General features: G+C 39.5%; 1 protein-coding gene across 1 annotated transcript in view; it reads right to left on the minus strand.

Annotated features, from left to right (window-relative positions):
• The window catches only part of LOC126252561 (uncharacterized), a 261987-nt gene that overhangs the window by 158924 nt on the left and 82684 nt on the right, over nt 1-20379 (minus strand). The window contains exon 4 of the mRNA XM_049953461.1: nt 7588-7839. Within this exon, the coding sequence (XP_049809418.1) occupies nt 7588-7839 (252 nt within the window). The remainder of the gene's footprint in view (nt 1-7587; nt 7840-20379) is intronic.

The following is a 20379-nucleotide window of genomic DNA, read 5'->3' on the forward strand; positions in this document are numbered from 1 at the left end:
TGTTTGTGGACTAGGGATGGTGCCTGTCTGTGAAGACCTTGGTGAGACCATCAGCATACTGAGCAAGGGAGTTTTGTCACTGCAGATACACCATCCCGGGGTAGCCAGGCTATATGGGAGGGGTTTTTTGGTGTGAAAGGGATGACAGCTGTCAAAATGCAGGTACTTTGGTGGTTGATGGGTTAATGTGGACAGAAGTGTGGATGGAGCCATCAGAGAGAAGGTTAACATCTAGGAAGGTGGCAAGCTGGGTTGAAGAGGGCCATGTGAAGTGGATGGAAGATAAGGTGTTGAGGGTGTGAATGAATGGAGATAGGATGTCTTGGCTCTATGTCCAGGTATGAAGATATCATCAATAAACCTGAACCAGACTAGGGGGTTGGCATTTTGGGAGGCTAGGAAGGTCTCCTCTAGATGGCCCGTAAAAAGGTTGGCGTAGGAGAGTGCCATGCAGGTGTCCATGGCTGTGGCGCAGACTTGTTTATGCACCTTCGCTTCAAAGTGGGAGTAGTTGTGGGTTACGATAAAGTCAGTACGGTGTATGAGGAATGAGGTAGTTAGTTTGGAGGCTGAAGTACGTTGGAAAAGGTAGTGTTCAATAACAGTAAGACCATGGGCACAATGAATGTTGGTGTATAGGGAGGTGGTGTCAACAGTGATGAGTATGGATCCAGGAGGTAAAGGGGTGGGGATGGTGGAGAGTTGTGAAGGAAGTGGTTGGTGCCTTTGACATGGGAGGCTAGATTATGGAGAGTTAGTTGGTCAATGAGTGCCAAAATTCTTTCAGTGGGGTCATAATAACCAGCCATAATGGGGCATCAAGGATTGTCAGGTTTGTTGATTTTGGGGAGCAAGTAGAAGGTGGGTGTGCGGGCTGTCATAGGGGTGAGGAGGGAAATGGATTCAGGGGATATTTTCTGGGAAGGGTTCAAGGCTTTAAGTAGGGATTGCTGTTTGTGCTTGACTCCTGGGATGGGATCACTCTGGCAAAGTTTATAGGTTGGAGAGTCAGACAATTGGTGGAGGCCTCCTGCCAGGTAGTCACTGCAATTCATAACAACAGTGGTGGATCCTTTGTCTGCAGGATGAAAAATCCCCAAGATTGGCAAAGTTTTGCAGAAGTTCAAAATATAGCACATACTTCAATGCGAGATGCTTTTAATAATTTCCACAATGAAACTCTTGTCTCAGAATCTGGCACAGAACCCAAAGAGATTATGGTCATACATAAAGCACACCAGTGGCAAGACACAATCAATACCTCCACTGCACAACAACAACAACGGTGAAGTCACTGATGACAGTGCCACTAAAGCAGAGCTGTTAAACACAGTCTTCCAAAATTCCTTCACCAAAGAAGATGAGACTGCCAAGATGAGAAACATATAAGTAGATATCCTCATTGTAGCAAAGTAGTTTAAACCACTAAATAAAGGCATGGCTTCCGGTCCAGATTGTATACCAGTCAGGTAAGCAGTTTAAACCACTTACTAAAGGCATGGCTTGCGGTCCAGATTGTATACCAGTCAGGTTCCTTTTAGAGTATGCTGATACAATAGCTTCATATTTATCAATTATATACAACTGCTTGCTCACAAAAAGATCCATACCTAAAGACTGGAAAATTGCTCAAGTCTCACCAGTACCCAAAAAGAGAAATAGGAGTAATCCACTGAATTACAGACTCATATCACTAACATTGATTTGCAGTGGTGTTTTGGAACCTATACTGTGTTCAAACATTACAGATTACCTCAAAGAAAACGATTTATTGACACATAGTCAGCACGGATTCAAAAAATATCATTCTTGTGAAACACAATGAGCTGTTTACATTCATGAAGTAGTGAGTGCTATCGAAAGGGGGGTCAAATTGATTCTGTATTTTTAGATATCCAGAAGGCTTTCAGCACTGTTCCTCACAAGCACCTTCTAATCAAACTGCGTTCCTGTGGAATATCACTTCAGTTGTGGGACTGGATTCATGATTTCCTGTCAGAAAGGTCACAGTTCATAGTAATAGATGGAAAGTCATCGAGTAAAACAGAAGTAATATCCAGCATTCCCCAAGGAAGTGTTATAGGCCCTATATTGTTCCTGGTCTATATTAATGACATAGGAGACAATCTGAGTAGCCCCCTTAGGTTGTTTGCAGATGATGCTGCCATTTACCATCCTGTAAAGTTATCAGATGACCAAAATGAATTGCCAGATGATTTAGATAAGATATCTGTATGGTACAAAAAATGGCAATTGACCCTGAATAAAGAAAAGTGTGAAGTTATTCACATGAGTATTAAAAGAAATCCACCAAATTTTGATTACATGATAAGTCACACAGATCTGAAGGCTGTAAATTAAACTAAATATTTAGGGATTACAATTCCAAATAACCTAAACTGGAACAGTCACATAGATAATGTTGTGGGTAGAGCAAACTGAAGACTGCAATTCATTGGCAGAACACTTAAAAGGTGCAACAGGTGTACTAAAGAGACTGCTTACACCACACTGGTCTGCCCTATTTTGGAGTATTGCTGTGTGGTGTGGGATCCGCATCAGGTGGGACTGACAGATGATATAGAAAAAGTTCAAAGAAGGGCAGCTCGTTTTGTATTATCACAAAACAGGGGAGATAGTGCCACAGAAATTATATGTGAACTGCAGTGGCAATCATTAAAACAAAGAAGTTTCTTGTTGCAATGGGATCTCATGAAATTTCAATCACTAGTTTTCTCCTCCAGTTGTGAAAACAATCTGATAGCACCCACCTACATAGGGAAAAATGATCATCACAATACAATAGGAGAAATCAGGGCTCACACAGAAATATTTAAGTGCTTATTTTTCCCACACGCCGTTTGAGAGTAGAACGGTAGAGAGACAGCTTGAAGGTGGTTCATTGAACTCTCTGCCAGGTACTTTATTGTGAATAGCAGAGTAATCATGTAGGTGCAGATGTAGATGTAGAGGTTGGCATTCTCGGGCAGGGACCTGGTGAAGAATGTTGAGGGTAAGTTGGAGGTAAGGAATTCCTGGAAGTTGACCAGTGGGTGGTTAGGTGGGAAGGGGGTAGGATCACAGTTGGATTGTGGTAGGGATTAGAAGAGGCAGGATTTAACGTTCGTATTAGGGTGGTTTTGGTTGGGGGGATTGGCAGCAAAGAAGTGCTTCAACTGTAGGGTTCGGGAGAGGTAGAGTAGGTCTTTGGCTAGTCCAGCATGGTTGAATTTGGGTTTAGGGCTAAAGATGAGGCCTTTGGATAGGATAGAAACATCAGTGGAGTTGAGGGTTTTGGCGGAAAGGTTAACAACAGTGTTCCAGGAATGTTTTGGCTGTGTATTTGGTGGAGGGTTGGTAGGGAGTTTTGGGGGGATGTGGCAAGTTGAAAAGACCAGCTAGGTAGGGTTTAGGTTTTATGAGGTGTGGATGAGGAGGAACACTGTGGATACAATAGGGGTTGGATAGTGGAGTCTCAAGGTGGAATTAGGGTGTCAGCAGGTTGGATAATCTATGTAAGTGGTGTCTGGAATGCTCTTCCTGGTGCTGGAGAGCAAGGGATTTAATTTCAGAGATGTGATGTATGGAGTGTGGATTGGAGAGTAATAGTATCTTTCAGAGGGAGCAGAGTTGGTTCTGGAATGCCTGGCAGCCCTCTGCCAATGCATCCACCTGTCTTTCCCCACTCCTCTCCTCTTTTGTTCTTTTTTTCCCCCCACCTCCCTGCTCCACAACCTCCTGATGTTGCACGTGTTGGCAGTCTACTCCCTGCACAGTCCACCAGACAGCATACATCTCTCTCCCCACCCATACACTATTATCCCTTCCCCTTCCTCTTCCCATTCCCCACGCCCTCTAGACTGCTGCTTGCATCCCACGTGATGTTGCATTCCAGCCTGAGATGCTGTAAATGGCAGTTGTGTGTCCGTGAGATTTGCTTGCTTGTGTGTGCATGTATGTGTGTCCTCTTTACTGACAAAGTGTCTTTTAATCATGCCTGTCTGCAACCTGATGTGTCTTCTTTACAGTAAGTAGCAATCTATCCTTTCCTACATTGTTGTTTGTACAATGTTTTATGCTTACCATTGACTTCAAACATTTTTTTACCAACTACTATAACTGTGTGAGTTATGAGTCTGGTCTCTATTTGAAATGAAAAATCATTCAAAATTTGCTTTTGTCCTTAACTTTTGCACACCAGTACACCAGAGCATTTACCTAAACCATGGTTTATAACATCTTTGAGCTATAAACTCAGTGTTCTGTGTTAGTTAGATCTGAACTAACTGTCCTCAGTTCATTTTTAGGTGTGTTATTAATGATTGTCTGTCAGTTTGACCAAACACAAATATTCTCCTAGCTTTCTTGTTTTCTTGATGATTTTTTGCCTTTGAGACCATCCCTCCAGAAAAAGCATCATGATCAGTAACAAGGGTGACCAAATGCAGACTATAAAAAAGAGGGAGAACTGCTTCAAAAAGAAGGACAAAGTTAGAAAAAAGAGGGCACGTGGAAATATATTTTTAAATTCAATAAATGAATTAGTTAATAGCCAAACATACATTCCTTAACTTTTAATGGTACTTCTCTGAAGATCCAACTTTCGGCAGAAGTCTAGGCTTGCTTAGTGGATAATTGTAAAAAGATACACAGAAAAATTCTTCTAAATTATACTAGATCATAAAAATACCTCCAATAGATTCAAGATTCAACCTATTCCTGCCATCAGTCCACTATTTTATAATGAGCAAAAATTCTCATTCTGCATTTGGACTGTGTCCTGATATACTGAAAAAGTGTTCAGCAAGTTTTAACAATATGGCCCAGTTTTAACTACAAAATTCTGTATCGTTACTATTCTGTTTTAGAAATTGCATAAAATTACACAATTGGTCAAAACATTTTTCATCTTCAATTTCAAAAGTTTAGTATTTATCTTGCAAATAAAAAAGGCTTTTTTTTAACATCATTGCAGTTAACATCTTTTTTTAAAGCGACATCCATTTGAAACAGGAAAAGTCATCAAATATACAGAGCCATAATTTTAAATGTTCATCAAACAATTGATGCAGCAACATATGCTTCCTCCATAAAAAGTTTAATGTCTTCATCAAAGCCTTCATTTGTTGCTTCCATCTTCTATTTAACCTTTAGGCAAATGAATTTTTCATTTAATTGGTTCTCAAGCACCTTACATACAGACTAAAATTTCAGTCACATCAAGCACAGAATTGCCCTCCTTTTCTTTTAGCAAAATATTCAGATTGAACACAGATGTCAATGAAAGCAAATGGCATAAGTAGGCTTCACTTAACCTCTTATTCTCAAAAAAAAAAAATGCAGTGAAACCTTTGGTGGCTTGGTTTCAGAGAGAAAGTAAGATTTCAGAGCAGGATACATTTACAGTACTCTTTCAATGGCTGGAAAAAGAGGCAACCACCTAGTTTTCACATGCCGTTCCTTTCTAACAGTGTAAACAGAAAAGTAATTGCAAATTGTCACAATGCCAGTTATTTTATAAAATCACTTGGTTACCATAAACAGCAAATCAGACTCATACATAAATACAGACTACATGACATTACACCTATAATACCATGCAAGACAATATGAATAAGGAACAGAAATTTTAAATAATCTATATTTGCACTCACTTATTGATTGATCCATGATCAATAGTGGAAAATCGATAAAACAATGATCCTGCTGCCATCTGTAGATAAGGTATTTAAGAAAAGAGCAATAAAACAGCAATAATTGCAAATATAATTATTATTATGGTCAACTTTGGGAAAGTGATGACAATGTAATAATCTGCCCAGACCCTGGACAAAGAGATAAAAAGGATGACATGTCCGTATTTATACGGACAGCTAGTCGCCCTATCAGTAGTCTCTCTATCACCGATGGTACGATCAAGTCTAGGCAGGTGGTCTAAAATATTTTTTTTTCCACATGAGATTTCAGACTGAGTGAGGTGGCTGTCTGATAGTGTAATCATTATTACTTTATTAGACTGTTTGTCTTTTATGACAATGTGTAGTTTTCCCAGTCAGTATTAGTTAAGCTCCTGTTCTATCATGTTTAGGCTATGTCTGATTAATTCTACAACCCATGTGACTGACTCTGTTGACTGGTAGAAATATTTGATTTTTAATCTAAGCCCAACCAACTCCAAGAACTCTTGCTCATATTAGTTCACAGTTGGATTCATTTTGGATCTTGCTTGACCTATTACATCTGCTTGTTGTTATACATCCTACTCCTAATCAATTTTTCTGATATATATTCTGTGTGTTGCTGAAACTTTACATGTTCTTTAGTTTAAGTTTCAACCAACTCTCAGTTTCTAATATGATGTGGGAGCAACTGCTTTCTAGGACAGACAATAGTTATGAGACTTAGTTGTGATTATTCTGGCAGTTAATAATTCATAGTTCAAAATTTCTCGCTCTCTGCATTTGCTGTTCAGTCTGTTTAATAGTAACTGCTTTATCTAGCACTGGTTTTTGTAATGGGGATCTCAGATTTTCACCTAATATCTAAAAATATCCTATGTGTCATTCCACACATACTGTGCAACCCAGGTGACCAGTTATGATGTACATTGTGCATCTGACCATCAATTGTGACTTTACAGTATTCTTTCACAGGCTCAGCTGCAGATTCCATGAGCAGGGAGGCTTATAAAGTCACTGTGACAAGAAATCTACAGTAAACTCTGTCAGAGAATTGACAAATCGTCTGGCTTATACCCTGCATTCAGCTCTCATCCAAAGAGATGCAATCAGTCCTCAGAATGGTGCTGCAAATCAACAGTTGTGCAGAAACCTCACAAATGATACTAGCTGTCTTCAGCACTTCTACCGGTCTCCAGGATCAAGATGATGCACATTGTTGATGCTGGTGAGTGATTTATAGTCTGCACCATTCACCACTTGGTCCAGGAATCTGTGGCCAAGCTTGTCAAAGAATAAATGAAGTGTGTATGGATGAATGTTTGTGTTTGTGCACATACAAATAACCTTACTTTTTTTCCTTCTATTGTTTTATTTATGTTTATTTTATGATTGCCTCCCTTCCTCCCCACCCATCCCCAAAACTGTCTTTTTTATTTATGTGCTTTCCTTAGCATTTGTGCTGTGTTGCCTCTTTTCTGTTCATTTCTCTTAGATTCATCTCACATATTTGAATTACTGACATTTGGCAGCTTGTTATTACAAGTATTCTGGAAACTGAACATTGTATGTTGTTTGATTGTTAACTTTCTAATCCTCATCTTTATCATATACCTCTCCTGTGCTGGGTTTTTGAGTAACTTTGTGTGTCTTTCAAAATGTGTGCCTAGTTACTTTATTTTATGTCACCATATTTAACATGAAAACTGGATTTTAGAACACAGATATTCAGCTGCCTTCTTCAATTATATGTCTCTCGATCCAGATCCAGATTTCATTGTTTTAGTTACTTGTAAATAGGCAGTACTTTTATGTTGCAAACAGTAATACATCCACTTTTTACTTTTAATATTATAACATGATTTTAATGACTAAATTATTGAATACAGCAATAAAACAGAAAGCTTACCTATTACATTAAATACAGCTGATGCTGTAAACTCCTGCATAGAACCAGACATGGTATAAATGGCTGACCATCTCCCTGCATCTTCCTTTCTGACAATGCTTATTCTTGTACTGCACACACCAGTCATTGTACCCACTTCTTTTCCACTTGGATGTATCATTCTACAGTGAACAATAAGTGACGGTCCAAGTCTAACAGTACCAGTTTCACCCAGAATCAGTGTACCTCCTTCATCAACATGCGATGGAACATCTGGAACATTGGATTCCAGCTCTGTTTACATGCCAGTGTGGCAAAAACAAAGTCATTGAGCCAGCAACCAGTAATGACACAGCATTCATTCACAAGCTGCTCTACTAGCTAGAAATTAGTTCAGAGTAGCAGTCAGACATAAAAGAATGTAGTGGCAATTGTAAAAGACAGATCCAACAATGTAGTGCAATTCAGTCAACTATGCAGTCAATAAAACTCACAGAATCATCCCCACTTACTTGAATATAGGTAACTGGAGAACTAAAATAATTTTTCAACTAAATATATCAAATGAAAAAACAGATATTTGTATACAGACACCGTGATCTGTAAATTTCACACTAAGTTCTTGAGTTCATAATAACATAAAAATTGCTATCACAATATGTTGCTTTCTTCATCTATTCTAGTGGGCTTCTGCAGCTATCTATTAAAAATGAACCTAGGTTAATGAGCTGATTAGAAAATATAGGCAACTGAACCACAGCATAACTGCTCAAGCTGCAGATAGCACTGTAAGTATGGAGGGCATTATTAAACAAATATTTACCATTGGCAAATGTAACTTGATCCATCAGTTTCGTTGTTGCCATTTTCACAGACATAGTGAAGCCATAACATGAGTATGTCTCATGAAGTGAAGATTCCAAATATGTCTTTGACAACAACTGATCAACTAATAGTGTTACTGAATGCTGTGCAGTAGCTATTATTCAGGGCTGTGAATGAGAACAACTTTCACATTGGATGCCACTTAGTTGTCAGTATGTAGCAAGGAATAAATAGTAGCAACAACCCTTACTGGTAAAGAATCTCAGCAATTGTGTTTTCTTTTTTTTCTCCAGTTCACAAACATGATAATCAGTTGTGTTTATTTATAGTTAACATAAACCTAAAGCAAGTAATGTATTTGGATTCATATGGATGGCAGAATGGAGAATGTGAAGAGTGACCACCATTCAAAAATCTTTGTAGATTGTGGAATTTTATGATTATGTTCAATAAACTGACAAGCAGAGATTTTTAGGTGGTTCAGCAGAAACATGCAAGTTTTCTGTGAGAGGAAAGGTTGTACTCATGATCTCAATACCTATTCAAAAGAGGGTAGTGTGTTGAGCTGTGTATCTAGTGGGTACTACAGAAGCTCTATAACTGTTACCACATCTGGAACTGCTCTTCCTAACTCAGTGGCTGCAATGTAATTGAGTCCACAAGTAAATTCCCGCAGCCAATTTCAATTCAGCCATCAAAAGAAATCTAATAATATACTGTGCGTACATGTTATATTATATTGGAAAGGTGTAAATATTGCTGTTGCAAACAGTATATTCTTGTATTAAATTTGGCACTGCTTACAACCATGAGAAACAGTTCTTGGAAGAGGAAGGAAACTGAAAGAAATTTCTTTAGCCTTATTGATTCAGAATGTGCTGCTGCCAGAAAGTTTTGTGGAAGTCAAAGCATGACTTGGAATAGGGAGATACATAAACACTGTACAGCTGGCAGAGCTTTCAGTAAACCTCATTATTTGAAGTCAACTGTAGGTGTCATAGGTCTCTCATAGTTAACAGTAGTAAAAAAACATACTGTTGTAGCAGACAAAAGTTTAAATGGCTGTGATGGCATATTATATCTCTTAAAAACTGTCTCAGTCTATTTGAAGTAGTCCATACAGGCACATAAATTAATCAGCACAAAACTTCAGCATTGAGATTGAATTTAGATATGTAAACATCAACCAAGAAGCAAAGAAAAATGCAATGAATGTGCTGTTTTCAAATGTACATTACTTCTTCCCTATGACACTGATTGCCTTCCTCCTATGGTAAACGGTACTATGTCAATTGGAACTGGGGTAAATCACAAGATGTGCTGGAGTGCATTGAGCTTTTCATATCTGGCAGTAAGTCTCAATAATAGATGTGAAACTTTCAAAAGCTGATAAAAAACCACTCAAACATACACTCTGTTATTAGAAGGATCCTATTTCATGAGATCAAAATGGTTTTTTGTGTCTACAAACATAGTGTAAATGATTTCCACTAAATTTTATTGTGAAGTCTGTCAGAAAATGAACATAACAGCAATAAGAGAGAAGAGGGAAATTTATACCTTCACTACATCATTGTCAAACTTCTGCCACTACTAGGTACAACAGTGAGGCTATGGAAAAACCATTAATTTAGGTGGTTTCATTCTTGTTACCTTAGATAATGTGTATCACTTGGTGTCAAAGAAAGCATGCCTGTCACTCCATGGCAATCTGGGATGATGCCACGGTAGTCCTCATACTACCAGTCTGATAGATATTTATTTATTTCATTTCCTCTTATTTAATAGTGTTGCCAAATTATTTAATATCCTGGCTTATTAAATAGTGTTGCTGTATTACTGCCTCCAGTCAACCACAAAAGCGTGTATTTGACTCTTATGTAGAATGTTTTAAAATATTTTCACATTGGCACTCCTTTCCATCACTTTCCCCATTCCTAGGGGCAAAATGACATTGATACCCCCACCAATCAGCTTAGGACCCAAAACCCAAAAATATGGATTCACCGCTAATACTGATTTTTTTTCTAATTATTTTGAATGTGACCTCTTCCACTCCGTCCCCAATCCAGGAGTGTTGGGATTATCTCAAACCCCTTAGCATTTTTTTCATAGAGTACATTATATGAGCATCAAGTCTTGCAAGGCTGTGCCAAATCAATGAATTTATATGCAAGGTACATGTAAACACATACGATCAAACTATGAAGACCTACCTACACTATCTGATGAAAAGTATACAGACACACCTTAGACAACATAAATATGGGGCATTTTCTTAAATACAATAAGGGGACCACACCCTAACCTTGAAAAACACTCACAAACCACAACACCACGTTTTCCGTACTTCACCATTGGCACTACACATGATGGCGGGCAAAGTTCTCAAGCCATTCACCGAACCCAAACTTTTGCGTTGGATTACCACAGGGTATGACGCAATTCAGCACTCCAAATCACTCCTTTCCAGTTATCCACTGTCCAGTGGTGATGCTCTTTACACCTCCTCAAGCATCACTTAGCATTTGCTACAGAAGTGTCTGTTTTGTGAGAGCTGCTTGACCATTGTATAAGGATTGATCAAAAAGTTTCCATTTGAAGTCCATACATTCCAGAATCATTTTGCCAGCCACACAAAATTGCCATGAACATTGAGGCAACCATCCCAACAATGCAACAGTTTGAAGATACCTATTTGGTAAAACACCATGTCCTACGGGTGAAGAAGCCTGTAAGTGCCGGTGGCACATCCTTGTCTGACAGGAATCATCAACCCTTCAGTGCCTTTTTTAAGGGACTGAAGATATGATAATCACATGGGGAGAGATCAGGACCATAGGGCAGTGCTCCAGTGTCACCCACTTCAGCTGGTGTAACTTCTGCATTAAATCTGCAATATGGGAATGTGTATTATCATGGAGGCAGCAGCAGACATTCCGCAATGGTGGTTTTCAACAGACATGCTGCCCCATACACATTCTTCATTCTCTGATGGATGTCTACCGGTTTTTGTCCTTTGACAGCCAAGAAAAGAATAACAACACATTGGTCCTGTTTGGACATATTTGGTAATAACATCACCATAGTTCACGTTTCTACATTTACTGCACACACAAAGGAAGAACACAAATGTCACACTAATCAATTGCCTAGGTATCAGTGCATATATGTCCACATCAGAGTCATGCTACATTGCATATATAATGCAGTGACATACTCAAACAGAAACTTTTCCAGAAACTTATTGATCACCCCTTACACTTCATTCTTTTTGACTCCATACATAAATGATTGTCCTAGCTGGACTGCTGGTAGCGCTTTTCAACTTATGAGTGATTACAACCATTCTCCAGAATGCTCGATGGTCCCTGTCCATCAGTACTACATGAAGTCTTCCTGGATTTGGTTTAGCTGTGGCTTTTTCTTCACAATCACACCATCAATGCTCAAAGTGGGCTTCTTTAGAAGGTTTGAAACAACACTGATGGATCTGTTACTCAGGTGAAATCCAATAACTAGTCCATTTTTGAAGTCACTGAGCTCTCATGACTGACCCATTCTGCTGATATTGATTCTCTACTGACAACACAATACTTCCCATCTCCTTTTATACTGGCGGGTCCACCCCTCTCAACATCTAGTGGTCAGTTCTGCATACATATGTGTGTCCAGATACTTTTGCTCGTGTAGTGTACATAGAAATGGGTTCTCTCACAACTTGTATTATCACCAAAGAGAACCATTGCACTCATGATCAGAGAGGCCCTGCCAACAGCATCAATTTTATAGCTTCCAACCAGAAACTGAACAGTTCAGACACCATGTAACTGCTTCTAACAGCCAGAATCAATTTATCATCATAACATCACTTACTGTGCATGCTCAAGAAGGTACATATTGTTCCCATATTCTGTGTTTCAGTGATCACCATGTTAGTTTTCATATAGAAAATCTAGTGATAATTATTTATGACTTATGAACTTCGTTCTGTAGAAAAGCTAAAAAAAAGGTGGTGCTGGTATCTGTGTCAAAAAGAACAGCACCATTTGCATTGCATCTGATGTACACTGTTTTTGTTTAGAGCAGTATTTTGAATTGCGCGCAATAAAGTGCTTGTAAATAATTCTTGTTTATCTATTTTGGTAATGATGAGCACCTTTAAAAGATTTTAGTTTCTTTTTGAAGCAGTTACTTGTAGTCCCCGTCCTATGGCACATTTGTAATAAAACATCAGAGAAATATTCTTGGGGAATTCATTGTTAATTTTCTGACACACACTAACAGCAGATCCAACCTGGAAAATTTGACGTCCACATATAATCTTGCTTCCGCAGCCATTTGTGCACCAGAATAACTTCACATTCCAGTACAGTAACTGTTAGTGTACTTACAGATCACATAAAATTATACTCTAAGACAAAAAAGACTTACCATGTTGGAATTATCTAAATACAGCAGGAAAAGGTAGATGTGACGTACATCTACAGACAAACAAATTATTATAATTTCAGATAAATTGAATTATTTATTTAAGGGAAAGAGCTTCACAAATTGCGCAAGTCAATGATGTGTTGGTCCACTCCTGGCTCTTATGCGACCAGTTAACTTGATGGGGATTGATTTATAGAGTGGTTGGATGTCCTCCTGGGGATATCATGCCAAATTCTGTCCAACTGATGCATTAGATTCTCAAAATTCTGAGCTGGTTGGAGGCCCTACCCAAAATACTCCAAATCTTCTCAATTGGGGATAGATCTGGTGACCTTGCTGGCCAAGGTACGGTTTGGCAAGAATGAATAAAAGCAGTAGAAACTCTCACCATGTATGGGTGGGCATCATCTAGCAGAAATGTGAGCCCAGGATGGCTTGCCATGAAGGGCAACAAAATGGGGTGTATAATATTGCCAACGTACTGCTGTACTGTAAGGGTGCCACAGATGACAACCAAAGGGGTTCTGCTAGGAAATATGTCGCACTGGATCATCACTTCTAGCTGTTGGCTGTATGGTGGATGACAGTCAGGTTGGTATCCCACTGCTGTCCGGGGCGTCTCCAGACACATCTTTGATGGTTATTGAGACACAATTCGAAGCAGGAGTCATCACTGAAGACAGTTCTACTCCAGTCAATGAGATTCCAGGCCCTGAAGACCAGCAAAGATATGTCTGGAGATGTCTCAGATGATGCTGGGACACCAAACTGACCATCACCCGCCGTACATCCGATGACCATGAGTGATGGTCTGGGGTGCCATATCATTTCATAGCAGGACCCTCTTTGGTTGTAATCCACAGCATCCTTGCAGCATAGCCGTACATCAACAATATTCATCTACATCTACATCTACATGGATACTCTGCAAATCACATTTAAGTGCCTGGCAGAGAGTTCATCAAACCACCTTTACAATTCTCTATTATTCCAATCTCGTATAGCACGCAGAAAGAATGAACACCTGTATGTTTCTGTGCGACCTCTGATTCCCCTTATTTTATCATGGTGATTGTTCCTCCCTATGTAGGTCAGTGTCAACAAAATATTTTTGCATTCAGAAGAGAAAGTTGGTGATTGGAACTTGGAACGTGAGAAGATTCTGTCGCAACTAAAAACGCCTTTTTTTAATGATGTCCAGCCCGAATCCTGTATCATTTCTGTAACACTCTCTCCCATATTTTGCGATAATACAAAACGTGCTACCTTTCTTTGATGTATTCTGTCAGTCCTATCTGGTAAGGATCCCACACCGCACAGCAGTATTCTGAGGACGGACAAGTGTAGTGTAGGCAGTCTCCTTAGTAGGTCTGTTATATTTTATAAGTGTCCTGCCACTAAAATGCAGTCTTTGGTTAGCCTTCCCCATAACATTTTCTATGTGTTCCTTCCAGTTTAAGTTGTTCACAATTGTAATACCTAGGTATTTAGTTGAATTTACAGCTTTTATATTAGACTTATTTATTGTGTAACCGAAGTTTAACAAGTTCCTTTTAGCACTCATGTGGATGACCTCACACTTTTCGTTATTCAGGGTCAACTGCCACTTTTTGCACCATTCAGATATCTTTTCTAAATTGTTTTGCAGTTTGTTTTGATCTTCTGATGACTTAATTAGTCGATAAATGACAGCATCATCTGCAAACAACAAAAGGTGGCTGCTCAGATTGTCTCCCAAATCGTTTATATAGATAAGGAACAGCAAAGGGCCTATAACACTACCTTGAGGAACGCCAGAAATCACTTCTGTTTTACTCAATGACTTTCCATCAATTACTATGAACTGTGAACTTTCTGACAGGAAATCAGAAATCCAGTCACATAACTGAGACAATATTCCATAAGCACAAAATTTCACTATGAGCCACTTGTGTGGTACAGTGTCAAAAGCATTCCAGAAATCCAGAAATATGGAATCGATCTGAAATCCCTTGTCAGTAGCACTCAACACTTCATGTGAATTAAGAGCTAGTTGTGTTTCACAGGAACAATGTTTTCTAAACCCATGTTGACTGTGTGTTTTCTTTGAGGTAATTCATAATGTTTGAACACAATATATGATCCAAAATCCTGCTGCATATTGACGTTAACAATATGGACCTGTAATTTAGTGGATTCCTCCTACTACCTTTCTTGAATATTGGTGTGACCTGTGCAATGTTCCAGTCTTTAGGTATGGATCTTTCGTCGAGCAAACAGTTGTATATGATTGTTAAGTATGGAGCTATTGCATCAGCATACTCTGAAGGGAACCTAACTGGTATACAGTCTAGACCAGAAGACTTGCTTTTATTAAGTGATTTAAGTTGCTTCACTACTCCGAGGATATTTACTTCTACATTACTCATGTTGGCAGCTGTTCTCGTTTCGAATTCTGGAATATTTACTTCATCTTTTTTTGTGAAAGCATTTCGGAAGGGCCGGCTGCTGTGGCCGAGCAGTTCTAGGCGCTTCAGTCTGGAACCGCGCAACCATTATGGTCGTAGGTTCGAATCCTGCCTCGGGCATGGTTGTGTTGATGTCCTTAGGTTAGTTAGGTTTAAGTATTTCTAAGTTCTAGGGGACTGATGACCTCAGGTGTCAAGTCCCATAGTGCTCAGAGCCATTTGAACCATTTCTGAAGGCTGTGTTTAGTAACTCTGCTTTGGCAGCACTGTCTTTGATAGTATCTCCATTGCTATTGTGCAGAGAAGACATTAATTGTTTCTTTTAATTGTTTCTTGCCACTAACATACTTCACATATGACCAGAATCTTTTTGGGTTTTCTGCCAGGTTTTGAGACAAAGTTTCGTTGTGGAAACTGTTATAAACATCTCGCATTGAAGTTCGTGCTAAATTTCAAGCTTCTGTAAAAGATCGCCAATTTGGGGATTTTGCGTCTGTTTAAATTTGGCATGTTTGTATCATTGTTTCTGCAACAGTGTTCTAACCCATTTTGTGTACCAAGGAGAATCAGCTCTGTGGTTTGTTAATTTATTCAGTATAAATCTCTCAATTGCTGCCAATACTATTTTTTTTTAATTTAAGCCACATCTGGTCTACACTTATATTATTAATTTGGAATGAGTCAAGATTGTCTCTCAGGAAGGCATCAAGTGAATTTTTATGTGCTTTTTTGCTTATTTTTCGAGGATTTGGGGATTACAATATTCAGTCTCGCTGTGACAACCCTGTGTTCACTAATCCCTGAATTGGTTTTGATGCTCATTATTAACTCAGTATTATTTGTTGCTAAGAGGTCAAGTGTGTTTTCACAACTGTTTACTAATCGTGTGGGCTCATGAACTAACTGCTCAAAATAATTTTCAGAGAATGCATTTAACACAATTTCAGATGATATTTTATGCATACCTCCGGAATTAAACATGTATTTTCACCAAAATATCGAGGGTAAATTAAAGTCACCACCAACTATTATCGTATGAGTCAGGTACATGTCTGAAATCAAACTCAAGTTTTCTTTGAGCTTTTCAGCAACTGTATCATCTAAATTGGGAGGTCAGTAAAAGGATCCAATTATTATTTTATTCCTGTTGCCAACAATAACCTCTGCCCATACTAACTCAAAGGAAGTATCTACTTCAATTTCAATTCCATACCCCATTTTGTTGCCCTTCATGGCAAGTCATCCTGGGCTTACATTTCAGCAAGATAATGGCCACCCGCACAGGTCATGAGTTTCTATTGCTTGTCTTCATACTTGCCAAACCGTACCTTGGCCTGAAAGGTCACCAGATCTCTTCTCAATTGAGAATGTTTGGAGCATTATGAGCACAGCCCTCCAACCAGATCAGGATCTTGGCAATGTAATGCACCAATTAGACAGAATTTGTCATGATATCACTCAGGGGGACACCCAACAGCTCTGTCAATCAATGCCAAGCCAAATAACTGCTTGCATAAGGGCCAGAGGTGGGCCAATGTGTTATTGAATTGCTCAGTTTGTGAACCTCTTTCTCTTGAATAAATCATCCAGTTTTTCTGAAACTGTAAGCATTTGTTTATCTATAAACATAAGCCACATCTACTGATTTGCATACCATTTGTATAATTCATTCATGATGCATCATTAATTTTTGTCTTAGAGTGTAGCTGACATCACTGTTAATCACTCTGAATGTTCTGTCTTTTAATTACGGACAAAAACACATTATAAATAACCCAAGTATTAGTGAGAAGTCACTCAGGTTACAGTGGAAAGCAGACTCCACAACAGAATTAAAGGACTGCTTTTTCTAAACCCTGTAATAGTCTCCCATTGTGATGCATAAGTTTGGAATTTAGTTCAACGATGCATAGAATCTACCTCAGTAGTGGTGCAAAAGTATGGCGCACTGCAGCGTCACTCTCAGGTTCAATGCACTTCAAACAAAGGTCACATATCAGATGTTCATGGGAGGTTTAATGTGGGTTCATGATGTCAAATTGATGTCACATTTAACAATTATGGCTAATGGCACTGTGGACGTGTTACACAATGGCAAGATCATCACAGCCCCTCTACCCCCCGTTCAACCCTTCTTTTGATGCCTCTGCAAAGGAAGTCAGTTCCACGATGCACAGCTTTGAAATCTTGAGCTTTTCTTGGGAATGGATGAGGAAAACATTCCAGACACATTACCATTCAGAACTGGCTTGAAAAGGCCTCAGGGGGTAGTATAGAGTGGGGTTAATTAAACCACCCGTTTCCTTGGGGCGTTGATTCTCACACATGTTGCGGTTGAAAATGACATTTTGCAGTGTGTTGAGCAACAAGGGGTGTTCCTGACAACCTTTGACACATCTGAGACCTTCAGATGTTTCAGCCCTACTCTAACTGTGTTGTGAGACTGCATCAGTGCCAAATGTGACTGCACCTCTTTAGAATGCAATGCAACTGCAGTTTTTGCTCTTGCATATGGGTTGGTACCACAAGAAACTGTTCAAAACCATTTGACAAAATTTGATCATAGTCCAAAGCAGCAAATGGTGCTTATGCTTTTCCAGCCCTCCTGTTTGATGTCCTCCTGTGGCATGATCAAGGTGGGATGTGACATTGATATATGTACAACTAAAGTGGCAAAAGGTTCCTATAAGACCCCCCTCCAGTTTGGCAAAACCTTCAGTGGCACCCATCCATCTTACTGAGAACTTCAAAAATGAACATGTACAGAGGGAATCCATAAAATAGAGTTGCCTGCAAGTAGGCAACTTTTTTAAATTCCTTTGGTTTCAGTTATCTGCCTGAAAGTGCCTCAGGCTACTTTACAGGTCATCTCTGCCCATGTTTATTTTTAAAATCCTCAATAAAGATGGTTGGGTGCCACTGAGGGTTTGCCTGAACCAGGGGGCTGTTAGAGGGACCTTCTGCCACTTTATTCGGGCATGTGTTATTGTCGCACTACTGCATGATCGTGCCATGGCAGGATGTGAAATAGAAGGGCTGTAAAAGCATAAGCACCATTTACTGCTTCAGACCATGTTCAAATTTGGAAAAATGATTTTGAACAGTCCCTGGTGGTACCAGCCTATACACAAGAGCAATAACTGCAAATGCAGTGTTCTCCAAAGGGGTGCATCAGTGCCAAATGGATGCAGCCCCACAGTCTCCTTAGAGAAGAACTGAAATATCCAAGGGTGTCAGCAGTGTCAGAAGTTGTGAAGGAGTTCTTCCTGTTGCTCATAGCATGCCAACTGTCATTTTTTACCACGAAATGTGTGGGAAACGACACCCCAGCAAAATGGGTGATTTTATTACAACCCTTTATGCCACTCCTGAAGGGCTGTTCATGCACATTCTGAGCAGCAGTGTGTCTAGAACGTTTTCCTCGACAATTACAGAGTAATGTTGTAGGCACCTTTGAGCCAACTTTTAAACTTATGTATTGCAATGGGAGATAGTTACAAAATTTCAAAAAAGTGATCCTTAAATCCTTCTGAACAGTGTAGTTAGAAAAATAAATGAGTAAACTATTCAAGACTTCAAATCATGTCTCTAAGAAGTAGACTGGAATCTTGTGTATGATAAAAACAATGCTAATGTTATGGAGTGGCAGTAATGTTTGAAAGTACTTTTCCAAAAAGGATTTATAGTGCTCAAACCAAATACTCCTCCAATGAGCCATGTATTGTCACTGGTACAATAACTTCACACAAGAGAAAGTGACACTTCTGTAACAGGTCAAACACTTCAGACAATCCAGCACAGCTAAATTACTAAAAATTTAAAAGTTTGTGCTGAAGCTCATAAATAAATAATCCAAGTAATAAAATTAAAACTATCTATGAGGTAAAGAGGAATAAGACTGGTGTATCCATCTAAATGGGGCTACAGACATCTTTACAAACACTTAAAATAACAATATAATGTAATTGTATGGATAAAAAAATCTACACACCAAGCAGCAGCAGGAGAACACATGTATAAAGAAATGTTTTACGTATGCAAGCTTTTGGAGCCAGTGGCTCCTCCTTCAGGCAGAAGGGTTGAAGGAGAAGGAAGAGAGGCAAAGGAAAAGGACTGGAGAGGTTTAGGAAAAGGGTTAGAATTTGGAAAAGTCACCGAGAACTGTGGGTCAGGAGAGACTTACCAGAGGGGATGGAAAAGAAAGACCGATTGTTGGAGACTGCACCAGAGGAGATTTGATAACCTGAGAGCTTTAAGGTGGAAGACGGGTAATATGCAAGACAGAGATTACTGCTGAAACATTGTGCATGAGCTGATAAGAGTAAAAAGCTAAGTGCATTTTATGTAACAGAAGTGGAAGAAGTCAGAAAATGAAAGATGTAGAAAACTAAAATGAAGTGAAGAAAGGAGTAGTTACTGTCAAGAAATGCTGAGACAGAAGAAATTAGTGTAAATTAAGGCCAGGTGGGTGGCAAGAACCAAGGACATGTGGTAGTGCTAGTTCCCATCTGAAGAGTTCTGAGACACTGGTGTATGAGGGAAGAATCCAGATGGCACCTGTGGTGAAACAGGCACCAAGGTCATGACTGTCATGTTGTAGAGCATGCTCTGCAACAGGATACTGTGTGTTGCTGGTATACACCCTCTGCCTATGCCTATTGATCCTGACTGATAACTCAGTGATAGTCATGCCGCTGTAAAAAGCTGAACAGTGTTAACATAACAGCTGGTATATGACATGTCATTTCACAGGTGGCTCTCCCTTTGATGGTACATGTTTTGCCAGTTACAGGGCTGGTATAGGTGGCGGTAGGACGGTGCATAGGGAAAGTTGGAATAGTCACAGGGATAGGAGCCACTGAGTAGGGAGGTGGGTGCAGAAGCAACATTGGGTCTGACAAGGATATTTTCAACTGGAAATATCACTTTGCAGCTGAATCCCAAAATCTTTCCAACAGCAAAGCTGACATTGAATCCTGCCTTGAACAGTTCCACCAGCCCCGCCAGCTGTAGTGGCCGAGTGGTTCTAGGTGCTACAGTCTGGAACCGCACGACCGCTATGGTCGCAGGTTCGAATCCTGCCTCGGGCATGGATGTGTGTGATGTC

Source organism: Schistocerca nitens, chromosome 4, assembly GCF_023898315.1.
Source record: "Schistocerca nitens isolate TAMUIC-IGC-003100 chromosome 4, iqSchNite1.1, whole genome shotgun sequence".
Lineage (NCBI taxonomy): Eukaryota > Metazoa > Arthropoda > Insecta > Orthoptera > Acrididae > Schistocerca > Schistocerca nitens.